The sequence below is a fragment of the Mycena indigotica genome (assembly GCF_014461135.1).
Source record: "Mycena indigotica strain 171206Taipei chromosome Unknown Mind.scaff0014, whole genome shotgun sequence".
In the NCBI taxonomy this organism is placed as follows: domain Eukaryota; kingdom Fungi; phylum Basidiomycota; class Agaricomycetes; order Agaricales; family Mycenaceae; genus Mycena; species Mycena indigotica.
In genome coordinates, this window is record NW_023503013.1 from 418,018 (window position 1) to 444,339 (window position 26,322).

General features: G+C 50.3%; 3 protein-coding genes across 3 annotated transcripts; 1 reads left to right on the forward strand and 2 right to left on the reverse strand.

Moving 5' to 3' along the window:
• Positions 1 to 3,348: 3,348 nt before the first annotated feature.
• On the forward strand, positions 3,349 to 4,785 carry MIND_01302200 (uncharacterized protein; the record flags this gene model as incomplete). Its single annotated transcript, XM_037369482.1, has 7 exons — positions 3,349 to 3,361; positions 3,411 to 3,584; positions 3,638 to 3,862; positions 3,922 to 4,055; positions 4,108 to 4,254; positions 4,298 to 4,408; positions 4,456 to 4,785. 7 exons carry the CDS (start codon positions 3,349 to 3,351, stop codon positions 4,783 to 4,785), a joined length of 1,134 nt encoding a protein of 377 aa, XP_037213980.1.
• A 4,149-nt stretch (positions 4,786 to 8,934) lies between these two features.
• Positions 8,935 to 10,364, reverse strand: MIND_01302300 (uncharacterized protein; the record flags this gene model as incomplete). Its single annotated transcript, XM_037369483.1, has 7 exons — positions 10,306 to 10,364; positions 10,149 to 10,252; positions 9,870 to 10,097; positions 9,676 to 9,809; positions 9,469 to 9,615; positions 9,312 to 9,422; positions 8,935 to 9,264 (listed from the first exon to the last, which is right to left on the reverse strand). The coding sequence occupies exons 1-7, from the start codon at positions 10,335 to 10,337 to the stop codon at positions 8,935 to 8,937; spliced, it is 1,086 nt and encodes a 361-aa protein (XP_037213981.1). The 5' UTR covers positions 10,338 to 10,364.
• A 263-nt stretch (positions 10,365 to 10,627) lies between these two features.
• Positions 10,628 to 12,394, reverse strand: MIND_01302400 (MFS general substrate transporter; the record flags this gene model as incomplete). The annotated part of the gene is made up of 7 exons (XM_037369484.1): positions 10,628 to 10,723; positions 10,783 to 10,825; positions 10,878 to 10,959; positions 11,004 to 11,087; positions 11,138 to 11,929; positions 11,979 to 12,296; positions 12,340 to 12,394. 7 exons carry the CDS (start codon positions 12,392 to 12,394, stop codon positions 10,628 to 10,630), a joined length of 1,470 nt encoding a protein of 489 aa, XP_037213982.1.
• Positions 12,395 to 26,322: the final 13,928 nt, after the last annotated feature.

Here is a 26,322-nt window from a genome sequence, read left to right on the forward strand (position 1 = left end):
CCGCATCTCAAACTAGCTACTTGGTATCTACCGCCGTCCGGCACAGTCAACGCCTCCAGAAACCCCGGAACCGGCTGAAGTGGACGCTGTAGAAGGAGCTGGGTCAGCTAAAGCGGCGACAACCACCAGACTGCTTACGAGGAAAATGTCTGAGCAACGGCGAGCTGACGTGCCTAAAAGTAACCAAGGCGGCGCAGCAGATTTGAAGGGTGCTGGGAATGGCTTGGTGGTCTGGTGGGACTGGCGTGAAGGAAATGGCGGTCCTGGGACCAGGTAAGCAAGTAAAACTCGGCCAGACCGAGGAGCCAACGAACTGAAACCAAGAAAACTAGGACCAAGGTCAAAACGACAAGACTGACGACTACTCACCAATAACTGGGAATCTGGACGGCATGGATTTGATGCGGGAGGGCGACGTGCAGGATCGGCGGGAAGAAGGAATGCGTGGCCCTGGAACGAGGTAAGTGAGCGGAAACCACTGGCCCAATGTTAAACCCACCATTTTGAAGCTGTCGAGCAAGTGGGAAACGAGCCGGGGCTGAGTTTGCCGCAGACTTGTCATTCGCGGCAAGGGAGCAAGGTTAACGCGCGCAGATTCTGCGGAGGATGGAAGCAAACGTGTGCGGGGTCACCGCTGGTCAGCCCGTGGAGCGCTGTAACAAGGTCAGCATCGCGAGCGAGGAGCAGCCGTCACAACTCACCGCTTGAAGCAGCAAGACTGGACTTTTCAGCGTCTCTTTCCCCTGTGTATAAACACTGGCTCGGGGACATGCTTAAACTTCAAGTCTGTGGTCTCGCCAAACGGACGACGAAACTCCGACCAACCGTGACGACGACATTGTCTGCGACAACCACCACTTTCCTCAGCCATCCTGTGAGCTGTCCAATATTTTCTCGCCTCCCACAGAGACTCACGCTACGAATATATAATCAGGGAGTTGTTCTAACTTGCGACCTCAACGTTCAAATTCGGCAAGGCTCGCTGACCGTGGACGACGACAATGTGAGGACGATATCGACGCTCGGCGAAACTGGAGGTGTGTCCTCGTAATTCCTTATCGTCTCTTGTACGCCAACGCGACTGCTATCAGACCTCGTGAATGGAAAAGTATGACGTTCCTGTCTGCATGTTCTTGCCCGTGTTGACTTTTTTCAGCCCCGGGTCACCTTTTGCTCCCGAAGCCACGGCCGGGGGGGTGCCTTCAAGCTCTTGAAAGCGCGGGGCGACGAAAACAAACGATAATGCTTGGAGATTGAAATTTTTTCGCTGGCAACTCATAACAAATGATTGTTTCGTTCACAGTACAATTCTCTAAAGATTCTATATTCGTTGACCGGCTCCCAACAACTGCAGCTTTCTCCACCAACTTACTTGTCCCATCCGAAACCGGCTACGTGCCACAGAACGCAAGTCCGAAAGTGGGCTCTGAGTAATGCTTTGAACAATGTGGACTTCCGCGCCTGCCTTTCCGGATCGTCATTGCCGCGAAGCTTCTTGGATGTACCCTGAGACTTGTACAGAGGAAAGCGAGGTGGAAGACCCGGGGCGCCATCTTTTTCGAATCGATATCCCCACAAGTCAACCTCGACCTCCGGTTTCCCGTCTTCACTCACGGGAGTGTCTTGTCTACCACCGGCTTCGATTGGACAAAACCCAAACTGATAATCGTCGAAGCGATCATGCAAGTCAGACCGCATCAGCAAAGCATTGAGGTTTGGGTCATCCTTGAGGTCTTCACCAAAGAACTCTTTAATCAACGCTTCCGGTACATTGTCGATTGCAAGTAGCTCCAGTACCTGTGTGTCGATTTATTATCCTTGTCGCAAGCGGCTTGATTAAGACCTACTTTCAGGACCCAGAGAACGGCAAGAATATGTGCAGCATGAAAGCCTTTGAAGTTGTCACCTCGATTCCTAGTTCTAATCAAGTCGCCGATTACACGACAAATCATATCTCGGATCCGCACTTCGTCACGCAATCCATCGCGCTATAGCAATACACATCTGTATATCTTCGTTGACAATTGGCATTTGGACACTCACTCGTGTCCCTTTAGTTGCTTCATCTGTACCCTCACGCGACACAATGATGAGTTTATGGAGTTCCGGGAACCAAGGTTGGAGTCTCGGGTTCGCTGCTTGTCCGTGGGGGTTCATTCTTTGGAAAAGCATGTAATGCCCTGGCATGAGTGGTTCGTCATCGCGACCAACTATATGCGTCGCAGACTCCCGCAGAGTGGTCTTGGAAAGTTTCTGAAAATGACTTGGTATGTCCGTCCGGCTCTTGATGCAATTATCCAGTTCCTGGAGAATATCGGTCTCGCACTTGACCAGAACATAGGTCAAATCTACACACAGTCACATCAGCATTAGCAATTGTATCGAAACTATCAAACAGCACGTTGGTCAATAGCACTTGCTTGGTTTCCAGGCCATTTCTGGCCCTTGGGGGGCTTGAGAGCTTCAAAACGGATCATGTGCTTGAGAAAGAGATAAACGTCGTTATTTGTTTGGCGGTGTTGGACCTCTTCGTGATCATGGAACGAATAGCAACCTAGAGCATAAGCTTGATAATGCACACTTGGTTTAGCGTTGTCCTCACCCCCGATGAGGTGCACTTGCTGATCTCTGCCCAGGGCAGAAGCCCAGATATGCACATCACGTTGGTCACGATTTTTATAGTGTTCACCACCCGTATTAATCGTAAAAGCTGTCTTCAGGCGGAACATTTGGGAGGTCAAGGTTGGTGAGAGCAGTAGTTAGAGGCTAGTGTTTGTATTGATGATTTCTGAGGGCTTGGACCCAGCAGGGTGGTTTTCCAGTGGCAATTAGTGTTGTACGAGGACCGCTAGTATTTATACGGCAGCAAGTATTAATATTACAACCCATCAGAGCCTACCAGTGGCCACAGCAGGAAATTTTTTGGCCACGACCGCACATTCCGAGTCGGTGTTTTGCATAATTTTCATATTATATGACAAACTTGGAAACAAAATGAATGTGGAGTTCCTTCAAGTTAGGACGCCGTGTCACAGTGGCTGGCACTGGCCGCCTTAATTTAACGGAGCCTTGACCGAAATATACCGTTGGTCACTCTAAGGTCATCAAAAACTAAATTCAGCAAAACACGGAATGACCGACAGACATCATCAATCAGCGGCTTATTACACACGGGTAACACGTGTGGCCAGCGCTTACCCGTGTGGCCAGCGCCACACCACACACATCCTGTGATGTCGATAACATTTAAAAGCGCAACTGCTAGGGTCGGAGACCAACAGCAGAACGTTAACACTGGCACTGGCAGCATACCCCCGGGCCCAATGTCTGTGTATAAGGAACCTGTGTATGAGCAATCTTTGTGAGTACTGTGTTTTCTCGGGCTGAAGCTTGTTCGGTCGTACATGTAGACATCGACTCTACATCTGGCACCAAGAGGAAAGCCAACTTGGAACTGCTTGCTGATTACCTCAACTACAGCCCTGTTGGCCACCATTTCCTACGCTCCACGAGGGCAACAGAGCTCGGATGGAGCTTTTTCCTCTTCAACTTCTATGATTATCCAGCAATAACTATGACTGGTGGTGAGTGAGCTTGAAATTTTCAGAATATGCTATGTGAAACTAATTGTAACCAGGCTGGAATCTAGATCTTCATCCAGGCATGACAGCAAGGACATTCTATCGCTGGATGGATATCATCATAGCCCGTGACTATGAGCATACCTTTGAGCTTCGACCTATCAAAATCCAGTTATTTGACATTGCATCTTATGGCTATGATTATGAGGCAGGAGACCCTATCCCCCGAGACTCGGATATCATCCTTCAATCTGGTGTTTACGGGCCGTTTTTTCCATTCAGTAAATGCTTCTTTGCCCTTGTTTCAGCTTAATTGTCTAATATAACTGATTTTCACCAGATAAGAAAGAGTCTGACAAGCCAGAGCCATATAAGGGATTTATTGGCACTGAGTGCCCTGGAATGTTATCTTTTACTCAGTCTTTCAATACATTGGACATCCATGTGAATCCAGAGACATGTGCTAGCAAGGAGGTGATTATATTATTTTTCAACAGATATGAAAGCTAATCTTGGTCTTGTGCAGAATGAAACAATGATGACTGTGCACATCAAGGATGAAGTTAGAAATCGTGATAAGGGGAAATGTTTCTTTACTGGGAGAACTGATTTACCAACAAAACTGATCTGGATTATCCCACCACGCCTGGCCTTGACCCTATTTGAGGGTGATGTGAGTATGATTACACAACAGTTTCACTGCTTATCATATACAGAGACTGGCAGCATATGAGCAGAGTGACTATGAGGTGGCAGACAATGTGATCACAATCGATGAAACCCTTGTTGAGCCATTCAATTGCAATGCATTCAGCATTGACTTTCAGGCAAGCTGGGTTTGATTGACATTATCAGGCTATTGATTGTCATGCAGAATAATAACCACATTACTATCTTTGGAGAACTTCCAGATGATTTGCATGCCAAGATATCTACTCTTACACCAGTGGCCATCCCAGCACACACCGAGAAGTTTTGGCATGAGAATTTTGAATGGACCTTGCAGGCAAATTTCTTAGGAGGTGATATTGGATTCGAGCATTCCATCCCTACCAGGAACAATCTCAGAAAGAGACTTGTGCAAGAGGATGGGTTCAAGCTTCCAGAATGGAATATTCAAGGCACATTGGAGCATGAGGTCCTTGAAGTTTATTATCTTCACAAGAGCATGTGGCAAAGCAAGGCACCACCAAATGATAAATAAAGCTTAGAATCACTGCCAGTATCTCTTATAGAAGACAAGCCAAATATGTTAGTGCCATCTACTGCCTTTGTAGAAGGTCAAATGTTTGAAAATATGTGTGACACAGCAAGAATGGAGATAATAACATACTGTATTATTCCAATCAAGTGTAGATTCAATTTTTTTCACATGTCACACCATTTTGCTCAAAATCCTCTCCCCAAAAGGCATTTTATATATATATATATTTAGGCACCTCTGGTTCCAAGAACTTCCCAATTATAAAACAATTTGAACTCATATTTCTGTATTAAATGGCACACTACTTTTGGCATTTGAATTGAATAAAATGTGACAGTATTAGACAGAATTCTCTTCCCCTAACCACCACCATCGATAAAATTCGATGAGCCAATAATGGCTCTCTCGCAAACACGAGAGTGTGAGATGAGTTAGAATGGATATAATACTATATACAAGTACACTTGTGTCCAGAGGCAGCAGTAATTGAGGACCACTGTACAAGAAGCAACTCAGAGTAGTGAAAAATTCTATTGGGAGCCTATCACCAAGCCCAGATGAAACGGCAGACTCGGAGGGGGGCAGACCTGTGATGGAATCTATTTATATTGGAGCCTCAATATACTTAAATATTTCCTTTTTGGGAAAAAGTGCTTATTTATTGTTTGTATCACTTTGATCACATCATTAATCCTATCAATTTTCCGAAATGCATTGAACATGCTGTGATCAAAGTGTTATTGACTCTGCAATCCAGAACAAGAAGTCTTTTTGTGATTCATTCTAACATCTGACTTAGAATGACTCACCATAATTGTTTCTGACTGTGCATCAACTGTGCATGACTGTGCATTGACTGTACATTGACTGTGCATAACTGTGCATACTGTGCATCAACTGTGCATCAACTGTGCATACTGTGCATCAACTGTGCTTTACTGTGCAAACTGTGCATTGACTGTGCATTGACTGTGCAAACTGTGCATTTGACTGTGCATACAGGAACAATAGAGTTTAGTAATAAACTTTTGACTTGGAATGACTCATTTCAATTGTTCTTGACTGTGCATTGACTGTGCAATTCAGAACAATTGAACAAACAATTCAAACTTTGGAGAGTCATACTGACTCATGATGACTCAGCATAACTCTGCCCAAAGGTATAAATACAGCTCACTTCCCTAGTAGTTACACATCCTCTTTTGTATCAGATACTACCTGAATTGACACTGTCTCATTCACTACACCTTACTCTGTGGTTATTACAGAAGCCTTAATCCGAGGTTATACGGAGATCCCCTTACTCTGTGAGTATACAGAAGCCTTTATCTGAGGTTATACGGAGAACCCTTTACTCTGTAGGTTAACAGAAGCCTTGCTCTGAGGTTATACAGAGAAGCCTGGACTGTGGGGTTAAACAGAGGCCTTACTCTGAGGTTATACGGAGAAAGCCTTGAATCTGAGGTTATACCAAGATTACCATTTCTATTTTCTTTTCCAGTAACTTTACTGTTTTTGTTATCTCATCTTCTCTTATTCTAAGAGAAGACTCAATCAACTGACTTGGAGTATTGTTTGATATTTGGGTGTCGTCGCACGAACTGAACTGAACCCTAAACACATTATCAATTGATAACGCCAAATCGTACACTCTACGCTACGTCTATCAATTATCAATTATCTCTGACTACGCGTTTCGCTAACAAGACCACGATAAAGGGTTTGGTGGGTGTAACCCACGAGCTCCATAGACGCATATGAGTCCGCTGGAGACACCGATGACAAGGGCATATGGTCTAGGAGAAAATGCTGGTCAGGTGGCCATGCCCACTCGCGAGACAGTGGCGACGGCCCAGCTAAGACATGTTCCACCCTGCCTAAGAGATAGGCAGAGCAGGGCAATAGAGACAAAAAAAAAAAAAAAAAAAAAAATTGGAGCTAGGGTTTTTGCATAAGCACGATAAAAGCACTGAGCAAGGCCAAATATTTTTACCTGCGACCGCATCCCAATGGCCACTTTGAATCAAAACCTCATCCAGTTCCTGGCAGACTATGACCTCCAAGCGTCTGCAGAGGCACCACCTTTCCTTCTCCCTGATATTCCCAGGGTCGATGGAGCTACTGCTATCGAGAATGGGCGCAATGAGGGGTCAGTTCTGCCTAGAATTGGGTCATAATTAGCGGTGTTAATGGTTTAAAAGTCCAGGTGCAGGTGTGGCTGAGCCGCACACTAGCGTCTTCATTACTCCAGGTCAGACTTCAGTGGAGTCTGGTGTGGGGGTGGATGCTACTGCCTTGGCTCTGGCGTTGACAGCCCCCAACACCTCCCATTCTTTGCAGGCACCCAGCGCAGAGCCAGCCTCAACAGCAAATAGATCTCTCCGCTGCCAAACTACAACATTTTTCAAAGCAGCGCAAACTGTGTTGCCAACAAAGCAGCGGCTGCAGCGACCGCTAATGATGTGCTAGTGGCGATAGGTGGAGCCCCTGTTCCTGTTGCCAACGAAACTGCTGGGCAACATCGTGCACGCTCGAACGTTCATCTGTTTAGCCCACCAGATACTGAGAATTATCAGTGACAACCTGCTAGAATAACACTGATAAGCCACAGTGAATTTTTTCGGTTCCCATATAAATGAATAATTATTGAGGAGAGGTATGAATAAATACAAGTACTAAGACCTCAGAGAGCCTACAAGTTATATCTGGTGCAAGTTGTCAGTTGCTACATGCTGTACATAGATAATTGTCAATAATTCTAGGAACAGTACAAGTGCTCTGTGATATATAGCTATGTGACCTGTGTGACACATGGTCCCCAATAGGAAATTTCCACCTATAGTTGCTTACACTAGTCATAAGACCTGTGATGACCTGACAGATTTCCAAATAAGGAAATTTTTACCCTTTGACAGTATAATCATCCGAAAATGTCACAGATTGTCACAAAATCAAAGTTGTATACTTTGTCTATATGGACAACTTTCATTAAGTAATCTATGAGGAGGGATAAGGCCGCAAGCGGCAGGTGCCGAACCTTTCGGAAGAGCCGAAGAGCACCACGTGATATGACGTGGCTTGTCCCAAAAAGGTTATAGAATGGCACAGCCATTCCCGATATGGGGGGGCTGGTTTCAACATGATTCTATAGAGCCAAACCTTAGGTTCGGCAATAATGACAACTAAATAGTTATACCAGAGCTCTTCCACGTTCACATGCTTGAAGCTGTCACCATCTTTGGCCCTGGATCCAAACGTGTCTGCAACATCAAAGAAGCAAGAATATCATACTGTCAGGGGAACCCCCGCCCTCTCTTGGACCGTCCGAGCCCATCCGAGACACATTTGACCAGGGCCCCCTGAGATGCTCCGACCTATCCCGACCATTGCCCACAGCCTCCTTTGCCTCCACAATCACTGATCAGTGATCCATCAAGACCCTCCCAATGTTCACCTTGGAACAGAGCCTGCAAACCTGCTCAGGGGCCTTCTGCACTCTACATCGGCAGTTATGGACAACTAGTATATAGATGGCACCCGGTGGACCCTTAGAGTTTCTTCTCTTTGGATCCTCCCTTGCTAGGTCAGTCCCTCCATATATTTATGCTTTGGATCCTCCCCTGCTAGGCTTTTGTCAGAGCCTCTGGGTTGCCCTTACTGTCAGGGGAACCTCCCTTTCGGCCCTTTTGACCCCTTGGAGACGCCTCCGATTCCAGTCCGATTCTGGTTCTGACTCTGGTCCGGCCCTCCATCTCGCGCACACAATCACCGATCTGTCAACGCCCTCCCAACAGTCGCCCTGGGACCTTGCCTGCGACACCGCCCAGGTCTTCTGCGCCGCCCAGCGACAGCGACGGACAAGCAGTATATAGTCAGCTCCCTAGCAGGCAGACCCTTAGACAGAAACTCTAAGGCTTAGAGTTTTTTCTCTTTGGATCCTCCCCTACTAGGTCAGCTTCATTTGTATTTGCTTCAAGTTACAAATGTTCACACTTTGGATCCTCCCCTGCTAGACCTTGATCTCGGGCCTCCGGGGTTGCCCTTACACTTACACTGATATTTGTGAACATTTGACCTTGTATAAGAAAGTATGTAGCACTAACACATTTGACTTGTATAAGGGATATAAACTGGCAGTGATTCTAAGCTTTATCCCTCATTTGGTGGCTCCTTGCTCTTCCACATGCTCTTGTGGAGATAATAAACTTCAAGAACCTCATGCTCCAGTGTGCCCTGGATATTCCATTCTGGAAGCTTGAACCCGTTCTCCCGCACGAGCCTCTCCCGGAGGTTGTTCCTGACAGGGATGGGATGCTCCCACCCAATGTCACCCCCCAGGAAATTTGCCTTCAACGCCCATTCAAAATTCTCGTGCCAAAACTTCTCGGAGTATGCTGGGATGGCCACTAGCATAAGGGTCGATATCTTGGCATGGAAATCATCTGGAAGGTCACCAAAGATGGTAATGTGGTTGTTGTCCTGCACAACAATTAACATTCTGATAGTCCCAATTAGACTGACCCTGCCTGAAAATCAATACTGAATGCATTGCGATTGAATGACTCCACAAGGGCCTCGTCAATCGTGATCACATTATCTGCGACCTCATAGTTGCTCTGCTCATATGCTTCCAGTCTCTGTGCACGATAAGCAGCAAAGCTGATAGGCGATCACCATACTCACATCGCCTTCAAATAGGGACAATGCCAGGCGCGGTGGGATGATCCAGATCAGCTTTGTTGGTAGATCAGTTCTCCCAGTGAAGAAGCATCTGCCCCCATCACGGGTCCTGACGTGGTTCTTGATATGCTCAGTCATCAGTGTTTGATTCTGGACAAGACTCAGAGACCAGCCATGGTGAGAGAGAGAGGACCAAGAGAGGACAATCACCTCCTTGCTCGCACATGTCTCTGGATTCACATGCCTGTCCATTTTCTTGAAAAGCTGTGTATAAGATAACAGTCGAGGACAGTCGGTGCCAACGAATCCCTTGTATGGCTCGGGCTTGTCGGACTCTGTCTCATCTAAGAAAGAATCAGCACTATGCAACTACACTGAGGGAAAAAAACCAAAGAATTATGCACCGGATGGATAAAATGGCCCATAAACACCCGATTGGAGGACGATATCCGCGTGGCGTGGAACGGGGTCCCCTGCCGCGTGGTCGTAGCCGTAACGTGCGATGTCAAATAGCTGGACTTTGATCGGCCGCAGCTCGAAGGTGTGCTCATCGCCACGGGCCATGATGATGATGTCCATCCAGCGGTAGAACTTCTTTGCGGTCATGCCGTGATGGATGTCTAGATTCCAGCCTGGGTAGGGTTGGTTTTGCATATTCCGGAAATTTTATAGAGCTCACTCACCGCCAGTCAGAGATATCGCTGGATAATCATAGAAGTGGAACAGGAAGAAGGTCCACCCGAGCTCTGTTGCGCGCTTGGAGCGTAGGAAGTGGTGGCCAACGGGGCTATGGGGTAATAGTTGCTATACTTAGTATTTTTAAGAAGACACGACACTCACAAAGATTGCTGGTACACAGGTTCCTTGTACATGGGTGCGTGCTGAGTCTGCTGGTGGTCTGCGGTTTGTCGTCGACACTGGCAGTCGCGCTTTTGAAGGTTGTCCAGGTACAGGGTGGGGCCTGGGCAGCGGGTGTGGTGACACGTGTTACCCGTGTGGCTGACACGCCGCTGATTGATGGCGGCTCTGGGCCGGCGTTTTGTTGCAGCTGAATTCTGAGTGGCCGACAGCCCGTGACCAAGACATACCCCGTCTAAACATTCTCTATAACCTAACAAACAAGTCCCTGTTTTCTAATCAACCTCATAGCGCGGACTCGTGTTCACTCGTCGGCTGAGTCCTCCTGCAGCTCCACCTGCGCCCGGCGCCGAGTGCGCGTCCCGACGAGGAGCACGGCGCCGGCGACCGCCACAACGGCCTGTCCACAGTCCACATCAGCGTCCCAAAGTAGCGCCAGGGAAGGCGAGGAGGACGCACCGCCTGCACGTAGAAGACCGTCCCGGGGCGCGTCCCGATCGTCCTACAGCCGTTCAGTGCTCGGGGGAAGGGAAAGGAAGACGCGGAAGACACACCGCGCAAGAATGGTGCCCATGACGAGCGGCGCGAGGAGCAGCCCGAGGCTCCACGCGCTCTCGAACACGCCGAGCGCCTCGCCTGCCGGTCGGTCAGTAGGCAATCGGTGGGAGAGGGTGACGGACCTTGTTGCGCGGGCGCTACGCTCGCGGCGACGATGCTCCGGACAGTCGGCCCGTGTCCCGCGCCGAGGCCCGCCACCACAATCGCTGCACCACCAGTTCAGCAACTCATCCTCCCCGCAAAACAACACACGCACCGCCCATCTGCCCCGCCCGCCCCCTTGCCGCCGCAAACCCGAGCCACGCCGCACACTCCACCGCATACGACCCCAGCGCCAGCGCCACCTCGCTCCCGCCCAGCCGCCCGCTCAGCCACGGCACGCCCACCGCGAGCACCAGCGCCTGCACGCCGCCGAGCACGCCGAGCACTCGGCCCGTGTCCGCCGGCGCGTACCCGTCGCGCGCCGTCAGCAGCGTCAGCGCCGCGGGCAGCGCGTAGCCCAGGCCCGTCCCCGCGAGCAGCGCGTGCGCCGCGAGCCACCCCACCCGGCTCCGCCGCCCGAGCAGCCCGCCCATCGCGCGCACGCGCTCCATCACCCCCCGGCGCTGTTCCTGCTCCCCGCCCGGCCCGCGGCGCGTCTCCGGCACGCGCGCCCACACGTACGCCGCCGCACTAACCCACAGCCCCGCCGCGACGACGTACACCGCGCCGGGCCGGCCGGCGGCCACGTGCGTCGTGAGCGCGCCGCCCGCGGGGAACGCGAGGACGCCTGCGAGCGCGCCCCAGCCGGCCAGGGCGCTCAGCGCCGCGGTGCGCGTCTCAGCGTCAACGACGTCGACGAGCACGAGCGTCGCGGCGAAGGCGGCGTGCGTCGGCTGCGACAGCGTCGCGACGCACAGCCACGCGAGCGTCGCCGGGAGGGTGCGCGTGCGGAGCGTGACCAGCGCGAGGGCGTCGGTGAGCAGGCCGGAGAGGACGACGAAGGCGAGCGCGGGCCGGCGGCCCCGGGAGGCGGCGAGCAGCGTCAGCAGGGCCGTCCCCGCGAGGCCTATAAAATATAATTATTTATTATAAGGGCGGACGGAGGGGGAACACACCGCCGAGCCCGTCGAGCACCGCGACCAGCGACAAGAACCGTGCGAAGCGCGCCTCCACCTCGGGCACCGCGCACGACTCGGGCCCAGGCGTGTCGATCGCGTCCGAGTCGTAGTGCCACCCACACACAAGGCCCTTGAGCACACCGCCACGCGGCACAGCACAGCCAGCGGGGCGACGAGCCACAGCGGATGCGAGAGAGGAGGGGGAGGAGGGAGCAGAGGCGCGCGCTCGTCGTCGTCGTCGTTCATGGAAGAGATCGCATCCCGAGTGGCCACTGGCCGCTAAGAATAGCGCGGAACAAGCTTCACGCAAATAGCCTTCGATGATTCATCGATATAGGCGGCCAACGGGGACGCGAACAGCGCGCGCGCTTCGATGGTCGACCGTCGAAGCCAAGATGGCAGATCACGATCATGATATCCGAGTCGCTCCATAACTCGTCCCAAAGCAGATGTGATCCGGGCCGATTCTTTCGCTCACACTGGCACTTGGCCTACCTATGGCACAGTGCACCCCCATTATCACGATCTGCTCACTATCACACAAAATTCACCCAGAGGATTTTACGACAAAAAACAGTCACCCAAAGCTGGACTTTTACAGCAGAGATGGAGGTGCAAATCCGTGGAGATAGCTTGACGGCCCTGATTGCAAAGCACATCCAAATACCTTATTTGGTAAATCCAACCTTATGTGTGGCGCCAATTTGTTAGAAATTAGATGCCCATTTCCTATCTGATGTCTTTTAAAAAATCCAGCTCTGGGTTGTTGTCTTTGTGCAAAGCACCCAATGTGACAAAGTGTCCGCTTAGAGCCTTGCTCATATACTGAAGCATCAGTGTCAACTAGTGCTGTCCATAATTATATCATGCTAGAATATATTTTGAATATATACAAGTAAATATAATTATATTATGCCCTTGGCATATTCAGACCCACTGAATATCCGTGATTATGAATATAATATATTATACTAATTGATTATATTCAAATACACCAACAAGCTCTACATCTTCAGACTCAGTCTTTGCAAGGCTAATGGCTTTTGACAGTTAATCAGGTGGACAACATCTGCATCCAGCCCCAACAGAAAGGCTGAAGCCGACCTTTAAATTGTTGCCCTGGACTTTGATGACACTCTCAGCTGGTTGAAGGTATAATGAACATTGAGCCTAGTGTTTTGTTTAAGTTAATATTTACTAAAAGACTGTTGTAGAAAATTCAGGCCATGTTACCAATCCTGGCCAATGCTGAATAAGCATCTCTATACAGAGTCCCTGTTAGGCTGTTCTTCAGTGTCAAACATATGATGATGTCAGGGGAACCTCCCTTTCGGCCCCTCAGAGACCATTCTGATTCTGGTTCCGATTCTGGTCTGGCCCCTCCATCTTGCACGCACAATCACCGATCCATCAACACCCACCCAATGGTCATCCTGGGACCTTGCCTGCGACGCCGCCCAGGCCTTCTGTGCCTGACAGCGGCAGCTACGGACAAGTAGTATATAGTCAGCTCCCTAGCAGGTGGACCCTTAGAGTTTCTTCTCTTTGGATCCTCCCCTGCTAGGTCAGCTTCATTTGTATTTGCTTATCAATGTTCACGCTTTGGATCCTCCCCGGCTAGACCTTGATCCCAGGCCTCCGGGGTTGCCCTTACAGATGACAAATGTACATGCCTCAATGACTGCAAAACCAGTGATACAAACAGTTATAACCAGTGGTTGGGAGATAATTTACAGATGGATTATGTGAGCTATGTACAGGCTCGTGAAGCTTGAATATAATTGAATATGTCACAAACAACACCAATTCAGAGGATGCCAGTTGGCTAGTGAAGGCAAGCAAGAAGCACCGTGAAAAGATATCGTAAAGATGATGGAATTCGAAGACTGGGGTACAAGACGAAATCTACTCTACTTATATACACTACTACCATGTGTTTACCATGCCTAATACGAGAGGCAATGACATCATACTTTAGCCATGCCTTTACATGCTGTCTGCCTCATGTCCAACTCCACGCTGTCAATCAACATCAACATCAACATCTGATGATCCAATCACCATCTTATCGTCCATATTATCTCCTCCTTGTCTTATCTTATCAACCAGGGCCAGGATAAAAGGTTTAAATGGCAAAGAAAAAGATTTCTTGAACCCAGGGTTTGACAGAATATACTGTATTATTTTAATCAATTAGGCATGTCAGATTTTGGGAAACACTGGCAATAATTTTTTCTTGATTTTTCTAATTTCTGGGGGACTTTTAATCCTATCAAAAAGCGGTGATCCAGCTAAATTGACACCCGTAGGTGTAAGATTTAGCCTAGGGTCTAGGAATAGCTAGAATAGCAGTAGCCTAAAACTCTAGGAAGACTTTTCCCAGCCAAGAAAGACTTTAGAAATGGGTTATTAATACATCAAATTGATAGATTTGATGCTAAAAATACTATATATAGTAATGCTAACTCCTTTTCTTCAGGCCGATGACCCGGTATATAGTGGGGAAGGCCTGTGTTCAGGATTATTCTAATTGGGACCAAAATGATATAGATTGACACAGTGATCAAAACTACTGATGGCCATCAAAAATCGTTCCACATCAATAATATATATTAAGGATCACAATCCCCATCAAAATTAAGACAATATAAAGGCAGAAAATAAATAAATAAAGAATAATATTATAGTAATTACACTACAGTATTAAGGCTTCTCATGAGTGTCACGGATAAATACCTGTACTCTACCTGCAGGTAATTTAAGCTTCAAAACCAATACCTGCATTTGCAGCATCCGTGGGAAACGGGTACCTGTACTCACAGATACGGGTACCTGCACGGGTTATCCACGGGTATTTTGAATAAAATATTAGGATACTGAGGTATATTGACAATATTAAGAGCTTATATAGGATATAGTATCCAGTGATATACTGATATGGATACCACAGGGCATAAGAAGACTGTAGTGACTGGAATATATGGAAGATAATGAAAATTGAGATCTTCAAGAGTCATACCTGTACTCTTGGCATCCGTGGGAAACGGATACCTGTATCCGCGGATGTCAAACCTGCGGATGTTTTCCTGCAGGTACCTGTGCAAACATCCGCGGGTGTTGACACTCGTGCGGAGCTTTAACACTACTAAAACATAGGGACTAGGAATATCTAGATTTCTAGGCTACTGCTATTCTAGTTATTCCTAGAGCTTTTTAGCCTAAATATTACCACTACGGCTCAGCGTGTTTGTAGTGGACTCAAGTTCCAGAGGGAGGTGGAGCGAGTTAGCCCCAGGTGCAGCGGAGATTTGTCTCTTTTACAGACCCGAATGTTCCGTTAACCGGTCGTAAACTCCCTGCGAAAAAATAGGGTCTGTTGGTTACCGCGTTGATGTGAGGCTGTCAAAAGTTGTTAGATAATATCAGTCACCTGACACAACAAGCCACATGCTATCAACGCGTTGTGAGCCAATCGAGCGAGTTTCGACGCGTCGCTGGGTGTGCACTAGATTCTGGAATGCCCATCTAGGGTGTTCCAGCGCTGCCCTCGAGAAGGCGCCATGGCAAGGCGGGAGTGGTGGGAGTGCGGTGATTGTTGGGTAACGTGTGACAATGCTCAAAATATTCAGCTTATAGTGATAGAGGCTACAAAATGTAGATTTTGAGACCATGTATAGCTATTCCTACTGATTTACACTCATTTGACGCGTCGATACGGTGTTGTTCGCGCTTTAATCGTAGCGCGTCGCTGCTCACGTGGATTCCTAAAAGGGAAGCTTATATAATAACCCGCGACGTCTACCATCAGGGCGCGGTAACTACTAGACTAAGCGGAGATGGTATAGCTGCCAGGTAGCTTTTTCTCCCAGGCAAGTCGGCGAATCCGAACGGGGCTTCGGAGAGGGTAGAGGGTGCGTCTTTTGTTTCAGGCTCGTTGTAGGGCAAAGGAGTTGATTCATCATACAAACAAGTGACACAATTTATGGATGCAAACGAGGGCACACCAGTCACTCGTCGCGGGGGAGAAAATCCTCTACCGGAGCCTCCGAATGTGCCTCCGCTAGGGCAGCCGTATCAGAGTAGCGGGCGACCAACTCTGCGAGCATCTCGTCACTGAGTTGCTGGATTACCTCGTCGAGGATGTCCATGTGGCGGACGTCAGCGGGGAGCGGACAGTCCCTAGCCAAGTGGTTGGGGTCGCCACATCTGAAGCAGGCTCGACGAGGGGCACCCCGAGCCCTAGTACGATCCAGCTCCATAGGGACAGGAGCCAGAGGTACCGAGACGGGGGCGTGGGCCACAGGTGGCGCAGGTGCGGCCACCGGGCGGATGGGGAACGGAGTTGCCGAACCGCGATAAGGAATGCACCGCGCGGGGCCCCCGAAGGCGTCCGCGGGGTGGTCCCTTTGATGAGCTTCACCTGCACCAAGGCTTCGTATTGGCGGAAAGCCCGAGTGCGCCAGCCCAGATAGTCACAGAGGTCTGGGGGGTTGTTCGAAGACGTGATGCCGTTGTTGATCAGGGGGTCAAGTCCATGGCGGTACTTGGTCACCTTAACCAACACGTCTTCAAATCCAGCGAGGTCCATTAGGTCCTCGAAGTCGTTGGTGTAACCGTAGATGTCCCGTGTTCCCATGTAATAACCCGCACTCTCCAGCTTGGCGAGCGCAAGGTCTTACTCGTTCTCCTCAACAAACCGAAGGCAGAACTCGGAGAGGAATAGGCTCCACCGAGGGAAGGGGAAAGGGGTTTTGCTCCCATGACGCTCTGCCCACTGCTGAGCAGGTCCCTCCGCCATATAGGACATGGCGTAGCGGACAGCCTTTTCTTCGCTCGGCTCTCTGTTGACCACGAAGGCCTCCGGGGCAAGCCGGGCGTAGGTCTTGACCGCGTATAGGAAAGTGCGGCTGTGTTTGCGATCTCCATTAAGCGCAAAGGCAACAGTAATGAATAACACATCTGCGTCGGGGGCATTCGGAGATGCCGAAGTCGGTTCGGGAGCCGCCAAAGGTGGTGCAGCAGTGGAAGCCTAAGAAGCAAGATGGGTGAGGATATTGGTGAGGTTGTCTAGTTTCACCTTAAGTGTGTCCATGCGCGCGTCAGCGTCCGGAGCAGCTCCGGTAGACATAGCGGGCATAAAGATGACAAGAGCAGAGGAGGAGGGGTCAAGTGGCAGGGGTGGTGACAAGGGGTAAAGCTCCGCACGAGTGTCAACACCCGCGGATGTTTGCACAGGTACCTGCAGGAGAACATCCGCAGGTTTGACATCTGCGGATACAGGTATCCATTTCCCACGGATGCCAAGAGTACAGGTATGACTCTTGAAGATCTCAATTTTCATTATCTTCCATATATTCCAGTCACTACAGTCTTCTTATGCCCTGTGGTGTCCATATCAGTATATTACTGGATACTATATCCTATATAAGCTCTTAATATTGTCAATATACCTCAGTATCCTAACATTTACTTCAAAATACCCGTGGATAACCCGTGCAGGTACCTGTATCCGTGAGTACAGGTACCCATTTCCCACGGATGCTGCAAATGCAGGTATTGGTTTTGAAGCCTAAATTACCTGCAGGTAGAGTACAGGTATTTATCCGTGACACTCGTGAGAAGCCTTAACAAGGGGGGTATGGACTCGTACTCCGAGCCTGAATCGGCGCCAAACCTGGCAATCTTGACCGGTTAATCCCGTAGAGAGTTTCTTCTGCTGTAAGGGCAACCCTGGAGACTCCGACGAAAGCCTAGCAAGGGAGGATCCAAAGCGTGAATAAGAGCTACAGAAATACACGGAGGGACCGGATCCAAAGAGAAGAAACTCTAAGGGTCCGCCTTCTAGGGCGCCAACTATATACTGGTCGTCTATAACTGCCGACATAGAGCGCAGAAGGCCTGAGCGGCGTCGCAGGCTCTGTCCCAAGGTGATCGTTGGGAGGGTCTTGACAAATCAGTGATTGTGCAGGCGAAGGAGGCTGGGGCCGAGGGCCGGGGTGGGTCGGAGCGTCCGAGGGGGCGCCGGTCGGATATGCCTCGGATGCGCTCGGACGGTCCAAAGGAGGCCAAAGCAGGGGTTCCCCTGACAATTGCACTCTATATACACCCGTGGCTGAACACCTTTGGAAAGTGTCCTGGATACAACCAGGGGGTAACGTTTTCACAGAACCTGGATACAACCAGGCGCCGGTTGTATCCACTTGGCATCGCCAGGCACCTACATGACGCAGCTGATCTGCATCACCAGCACTATCATCAGGCCACCCTCCGCCATCCGGCAATTATGCAAGCGTCATGGATGCTTGGATACGCAGCCGACAGCTGGTTCTAACCAGGCGCCGGTTGTTCTGGTTATAAGCAGCATAACAGTTGCTTTGGTGCCTGACGCTCTGCCCCGCCCACCCTTGCTGGTTCCGCGCTTGGCGCGTCTTGTGTCACACATGACTCATGTACTGCCTCTGGGCATGCTTGTGTCCCGCACCTCCCACTGCTGCAAGCACCAGTTGGCTAATTGCCCGCGAACCCGGCAACCTTGGCAACGGTCCTGGAACTCTCCTCGCCGCCACCTCCCCCTAGCTGCCTGAGCGTCCTATCCGTGCTTGCAAGCATGGCTAGCTCCCTGTGCCCCGAAGCAGGGGATCCGCCAGGCCCGGCCCGACCCTCCGACCTGGTACTGCTGCCGCTGGTCGTATTGCTCCTTACAGCGCCGCCCGCATACACGCTCCTGCCTTTGCTCATCGTCGTGAGCTCATGACACTCACACACCCGCCGCTTCATCCCCGGGCCCGCCACCTGCTTACCAGGTCAATACCTGCCACACAGCTACGCACTTGCGCGCGCCGATGCCGTGCATGGACCGCGCTGAGGCCGGGTGCTCACCACCCACTCAAAATTCCACTACACGATCTCTATGGAATTCAAACCCACGCCGCCGTCCCGTCCGCACCAAACCATTCACGCTATGCCTGCCTTTGCGCTGGCTCCTGGGCCTGGGGAAGCAGTCAGAGAAGAGAGAAATGTGGGATCTGTTGAGTACATGTCGACATTAGGCCAGATTTGAATAGATGTCAATGTCAGATCAACTGCCGCATCTGTGATTGACGGTGTTTGGACCACGGAAATCAGCACGGAAGCGTGGTCGCAAACTCGCCTCAAAAGGTCGTAAACTCGCCTCCAAAAGTAGGAGCCACTAAATTAACTGTAATGACATTCCCGTTGGCCCAATGATCCCAGAAATGAGTACTGCTTGTGAGTGACTGTGTTTGGATGCTCACTAATATTTCCTGGATTTTTACCGGCAAGAGGGAAGAAGTAATTTGCAAGGTTGTGAAAAGTAGGCAAGAAGTTCAAAAACATGTATGGCCTGATACTTTTTACTTGCTACAATTTATGTTCCACTAATAAATTTCATTGCTTTTGGCTTCTATGGTCAGGAACACCTGACTATGGTCTCCCAACACAAATTTGGACTATGGCAAGCCAGAATGAAGGAAAGAGAAATATTTTGATGAGCAATCAGGAGAACATACTATGCTTTCCTTGCAGCCTCTTGACTAGTATTGGGGATAAAATTTGAGTTTGAGATGGACTACTATGCAGTCCCCTCCACCTCATGTCATTCCTAAGGTATAAAGAGTCATCCTCCCAGTGTATACAAGGGGAGAATAAACAGAATATTATATAGGCCACTGGAAGGTCTGGTCTGCTATGGGCCAAGCAAACTGTACAATCCATTTTTAAATATCTTCATATGCATATTACCTCTTCATAGTAGTGGTAAGCCCCCCACATACAGGTAGAAACACGCTTGGAATACAGATCATGTGACTGTGTTATCCTGCATCAATACACACTCAATGTAGTCTCGAAGCCCGACGTTCCGGTTTCAGCCGATCCTGCACGTGAGCTTTGTGAGAGAAGTGCAGGGATGGCGACCGGAATGTCTGGGGTAGTTTGTCTCAGGCGGATGGCCTGTCGCCCAATTAGGACGCTGATGTAACACGATCAGCGGCCGGATCAGCCATAAACAGAATCACTTGACCTCTTGCCTTGATGCAAAGCTGGATGCGGGACCCGACACGCTGCCACCTGAGGAGCCGCCCGACCCAGCGCCGGAGCCTGGGCCGCATGAGCACATCCAGCTGGCATCTTACTGCCGCCTCAAAAAGGCTCGAAAGTGTGCGAGAAAGAAACAGCAGTATAACTTGATAAAGAGGCGACAGGCGATACAGATGGAGTTTACAAAGCGGAGTGGCTACCCAGTCCTGGTCAGTGAGTGTATCCATGCAAGTCTTGACCCATTTTCAAATGTCGGAGCGTCTCAGTCGGCACTCAGGGGCTTTCCGATCCCAAAAAAAGTCGATTTTGATGCACGCAATAATCAAAGATAAGGGTTTTTGATAGCATGTGGTCAACCTGATACAAACTGCCCCAGACGTTCTAGAGGGAATCTGTGCATCAAACCCGCAAAAATCATGGGACGAAAAACTCCTGGCACGGATTCTGTTATATCCATGCCGACTCCGGCATCCGTCTCCGATATCCGTCTCCGGTATTTGGTTTTTACGCAATGAAGATTTACTGAGCGTTTCCAATTACCCCGACTTATGATCTATGCAATCATCTATGCCTTGTTCCTCGTATGCAACTCCTCTTCTACTTTACTTGACTTTGTTCTAATCTTGTTACTTACTTTGTTATACCTTATTCCGTTTCCGTTACTTCTCGTACTATAAATACTTTGATGTATTATCACGTACTTCAGTTTGTAAATTAATGTTGCTGGTCTCTATCTCCCAGCGTCGTCTCGACTCCGCTCTCCCCTTCTTGTCTTGTCTTGGTCAACTGGAAGCCCCGGTCACCCAAACATCCTTCTGTGGTGTTCCGCCCCAAGTGCTCTACGATCTCGATTCCGTTTCCGACTTCGACTCCGTCTCCGTCTCCGTCTCCGTCTCCGTCTCCGTCTCCGTCCCTTTGGTCGACACGGCACTTAACAGTATTTACAAACTCACTTCCTTTTGACCATGTCAAACGTACGCCTCTCTTCTGACAACATTGACCCCGCCAATACTGGTCAACGGCGTTCATCCCGCTTCTACGAACAAATGGTTCCTCTCACTTCGCCTATGGCGAACTTCACCTACAACGCTGGCGCTCCTGTCACTTCGGTTCCTGTTCCCGTTCCTCGGACACCTACTGGCACGACCAACCCTTTCCGGCCTGGTTTTGTCATGTCTCCGCAGGATCCTGATCCAAGTACTATCCCTATGCCAACGACCCCGCATCCAAACACGGGTCGTTTCTCTAGCGTCAGTTCCCCTCCCGTCTCTCCTACTTTTCGTTACCGACCCCTCACTCCCACACGCCTTCACGACATCGAAGAAGAAAGCGAGCCAGTTCCGATGTATCGGCACGCTTTTAGCAGGCCCATGAGCCCTGCTCAAGGTCGCCCCGGAAACGGAAACGATTCCGGTCAAGATCAACCAAACCGCAACCGCTCTCCGACTCTTAGTGGCAAGCCGAGTCCGTTCTTGACTTCGCCATCTAGTCGATCTACGACCCCTCCTGGTTTCCCTGGAGGTGGACCTCCTGGCGGTGGTGGACCTGGCGGTCCTGGTGGTCCTGGTGGCGGCCCTGGTGGATCTGGAAATCCATTCTGGGGTCCCCCTAGAGGTGGAGGAGGCGGAGGAGGCGGAGGTGGAGGTGGTGGGCCACCTGGTAGAGGTGGTGGTGCCGGAGTCCCTCGAGCTGGCTCTCCGGGCCGTGATCTTCAACGCGCTATGATTGGCGCTCTCCAAAATTTCCAACATTTCCTCACCAATTTTCCTCAGCGCAACAATGCTGCGCCCCGTTCCAATCGGAGTCTTCTCCGGGCACCGGACACATTCGACGGTTCCGAGCCCGCGAAGCTCGTCCCTTTCCTCACCCAGTGCTATATGCACTTTGCCGAGCGTGAGCAAGATTTCTCTACTGATGACGAGAAAATAATCTACATCACCTCGTATCTGCGCGGAAACGCATTGGCGTTTTACGCCTAACCTGTATGCCATGAATCAGGGCCAGGCTATTGCGATTCCGGCTTGGGACGGCAATTTTCCTTTGTTCATCAAGGAACTCCAGGACAACTTTGGTCCTCAGGACCCGGTTGGCGACGCGGAGGACAAAATCCGGAATGTGACGATGAAGTCCGGTGATAAGATCACCACTTACATTATCCAATTCGACACCCTCGCTCTCATCACCAATTGGGGTGATTCCGCTCTCCGACATACCTTCTATTCCGGTCTTCCTAAACGTATCAAGGACGACATGATGCACTACGTCTATGCTAATACGCTGGACGGAGTCAAGCAAACTGCCCGTCTCATCGACGGCAAGTATTGGAAGCGTGAAGCGGAGAAGCAGAGGGAGCGGGAGTTAAGAGATTCTCATGGTGGTGGATCTGGTTCTGGTTCGGGCTCTGGCCATTCCGGTGGCCATTCCGGTGGCTCGAATTCTGGGTCTGGGGGTTCTAAAAAGGACTCCTCTTCGAAAAAATCGTCTGGCTCTTCTGGCTCCTCTGGCAACAACTCCGGAAACGAAACGTCTCCGGTGGTAATTCAATTCTGGCAACAAGGGCTCCAACAGCTCTCAGCAACAGGCTTCCTCGTCGTCTTCCAACAATAACGACAAGACGAAGACAGCCAAAGCGCACGCTTCCCTTCTTGGTCCTGATGGGAAGTTGAAGCCAGAAATACGCAAGTTCAGAATCAAGAACAAGCTTTGCCTCTTCTGTGGCAAGTCTGGGCATATGGCCAACGAGTGTCGAAAGAAGAAGGCTATGTTGGACGACGCGCGACTACCATCACTCCGGTGGCTGCGTCTCCGGCGGTCGCCACTCCGGTCGACAACACTGAGTCAAAAAAATAGTCAGCGACTCGGTCCCTCTTGCAGCCGAACCGAGCCGCGTTGACTCCAGGTTGCTACCGGAGGTACGTCTCAACGCGTCCGCTCTTTCTTCTCACGCCCTCTTTCTCGATCTTCACGTTTCCGCTCTCGTCCCGTCTCCGGGGGTCCCGGACTCGATCCTGTCAGGAATAGAGTCTGGTTCAACCCCAACTCTTTCCGTCGTACAACGCATAGCGGCGGGATTCAACTCCCGCTTGAGGACTCTTATCGACTCTGGATCATCTCATTGTTTTATATCTGCCTCTATCTGTAAAATGAAGAATCTTTTGCCCTATGCTGTTTCGCCTGTCAAGCTACGGTACCTCGACGAGCCGTGGTGGTACTATTTAGACAAAATACCCTAGTAGTAGGGGGTGGTGCAGTTTCATAAATACCTAACTCCAGCCTCATCCTCAGTGCTATAGGCACATTTTCATAAGATGCAGACCCCCCAGAAAAGGTGCCCCCCCGGCCGGAAATGACCCCTTTAGGACAGTTTTGATGGGAGGCTGATGCTGGGCCAGATTCAGTGATGCCGGCCTCATTTGATTCTCAGATTCATGATGCTCTGATCCTATTGATCTCTTTACCTATTTAGCTTAATACCAGTGATTGACACCTTCTAGCAGTGATGGGACATCACACCAGCTTCAGGTTTGGTGATGGCACACTTGATTCCAGTGATGGCACCTCATATCCACTTGAATATGCCTTTATATTTAGTGATGGCTAATCTAATACCAGTGATGGCTGATTTTATCTACTATAATACTTCATATACCTTATTTCTTCTTTTGATTCTTTCCCCAGTTATTAAATAGCTTGTTCCCAAGTGATGCCATCAATGTTAGTATCTAACTTCTATTAATTTTTTCATTTGGTACAAATATGGCCATTATATTCAGAACCACCTATTTGTTGCCAACTGATCCCATCATTTTTCTTTCTTTTGCTCAGTACACTTCATATAGCATTTTGTGACCAGGGCACACCTTTCTGATTATAAACTGATGCCATCAATTATTTTTTCCCCTTTACTCGACAAGACATTAAGGATGCTATTTTCAAGCTACGGCTCTTTCAGGATAAGTACACTTCAATTATATTTTGATGCCATCAATGTACTACTTTCCTACCAAGTTCTTTTGTCAACTATCGACAAGTCATTCCAGATCTCCTCAGCACACATTTGACTCTCCCCTCTTGCACAAGGCCCAAGCACGCAATAGCTTTCTGAATAATACAAAACAAATGTCCAAACACTATGTCCGTCTACAAAAAAATAGTATATTCACGAAGGTCCAGACGACGCAAGGCCAGAAGACGCTGTAGCTCTCAGACCCTCGAGCACCCAGGTCACATCTTCGACAGCCGACAACCAGTCCTCCGAGAAGTTGGCACCCTCAGCCTTCTCCTTGCATCCCCAGAAATACAGCCCAGCAACGAAGTTAGTCATGCCATTTTGACCCGGTGCGACAAGCTTCTCCCATTGCGCATCCTCAGGGGGGTGAGCGGGACGGGATCCGACCTCGGTCAACCGCCACCGTGGCTGATTTGCTGACCACCACGTTGACCATTGGAGTTTGTAAGCGGCCAGATTACTGATGCTACATTTCGCCGCGGTAGCGACCCGCGCATTCTGAATCCAATCGCCGATTTGTCGTGGTCTCCCTTTTGCCGCCAGCTTTCCAAGGCCATTGCGCCACCCATATGCCCGCTCCACCTCCACAAGATGGTGGAGCAGCTTATTGAAGGCAGGGTCCAGAGTCTCCTTCGACATTTCATCCAACACTTTGGCGAGCCATTTTCCTTGGGCGGGGACCCCGTTCTTTATCGCCTCGATCGTCTGTGGCGCTGCCCCCCTGTCGCCGACAGTCTCCATTCCATCGATTTCCATAGCATCGGGCGGAGGGTTAGGCGCAATCGGCAAACCACCAGCGCCAGTACCAGTACCACCCTCTCCCTCATCGACATCCATTGCTTCATTGTTGGGCCGCGAATGCAGATCAGCGGCACTGGTAGAAACAGGTGCAGGGGGGGGCAGCCAAGGGAGTAGCAAGGGTTGTCGCTCCATTTATCGAGGATGTCGCAGGGGGGGAAGCCAATGGACTGGTAGAAACGGGTGCAGGGGGGGCAGCCAAGGGGGTGGCAGCGGATGTCGCTTCATTTATCGAGGATGTCGCGGGCGGGGGGGGAAGCCAAAGTCGTAGCAGAAGTCGTTGCTGCATTTGTCGAGGAAGTCGCACCACCAGCACTAGCATTCAATGACCTTCCTGAAACCGCAGGAATCCTCGACTGGGAAGGTGCCGGGGCGGTCGTGGTTGGTGGAGCAGGAGTGTTTGATAAAGCTGGGATGGATTTGGACTTCGCCTTTGCCTTCGCTTTCGACGCCGACTTCCGCTTAGGCTTCGCCTGATTGTTGTCCTCTTCCACCTCCATAAAGTTGGTCTCGTCGGCAGTTGGGGCGTCAATGCCCTTGAAGACATCGGCAAAGATATCATCATCTTCATCGTCGTTGTCGTCATCTTCGTCATCTTCGTCGTTGTCGATGTCGATATCATCCTCCTCATCGTTGTTTTCATCGTCGTCTTGTTCATCTGGGTCCAAGCGTAACAAGGACAGCAGTGAGGCGTTGTCGACGCTTTTGACGTTGTTGAGAGCGTCTCCCTCGACTGGTTCGAAATTCAAAGGGGCGGCAGGGCTGACGTCGTTGGCGTTATTGCTGGGACGGGAGGGAGCAGCTCTTTGCGCTGGAACTTGGTCTTCGCGAGGCAGCGCTGAGGCAGTGCAATCTTCGTCGGCTACAACGTGTAGGTTACCCAAGCCTCTGTCGCATGGAGAAATTTACGCACAGAATGCCGTCTTGAGATAGTCTTTCATCAGTCCCAGCAAGCCGACGTTGAAACGTTCCTTGTCCCAATTCGGGAATGAAACTGGTACCGTCGCTTGATTAGCACCATAGGAGAGACTAAACTCATCGTCAGCAATGAGCGCTTGATGCCGAACGTTGGAACTTACTGCACAGTACGCAAGCTCCTGCCGTACTGAGGAATTGGGCCACCTGCCATGAAGAATACATGCAGTCCCGTTGCCTCCGACAGGCCCTTCATGATACGCCGAAGAAACCGGCCCAGGTTGTTGATAGCACTGTAAAGGAATTTCAATCAATCACTGTACAACAAACGCAATCGCAGAAGAATGACCGAAACTCACATTTGCCGGTCTTGTGGAGATTTGGGGGGCCAGTTGCGAAGCTTCTCCTTGTATTCTGCACGTTTGGCGGCGGATTCAGCTTTCGCTCGGCCGCGGTAGTCCACCTGAACTTCAAGAGACAACTTCTTGAAGAGTTTGCGCGCCACTTCTGCGCGAAATGCGGCGGTCGGGGGAGTTGTTGCAGCTTCACCGTCGCCGTCGC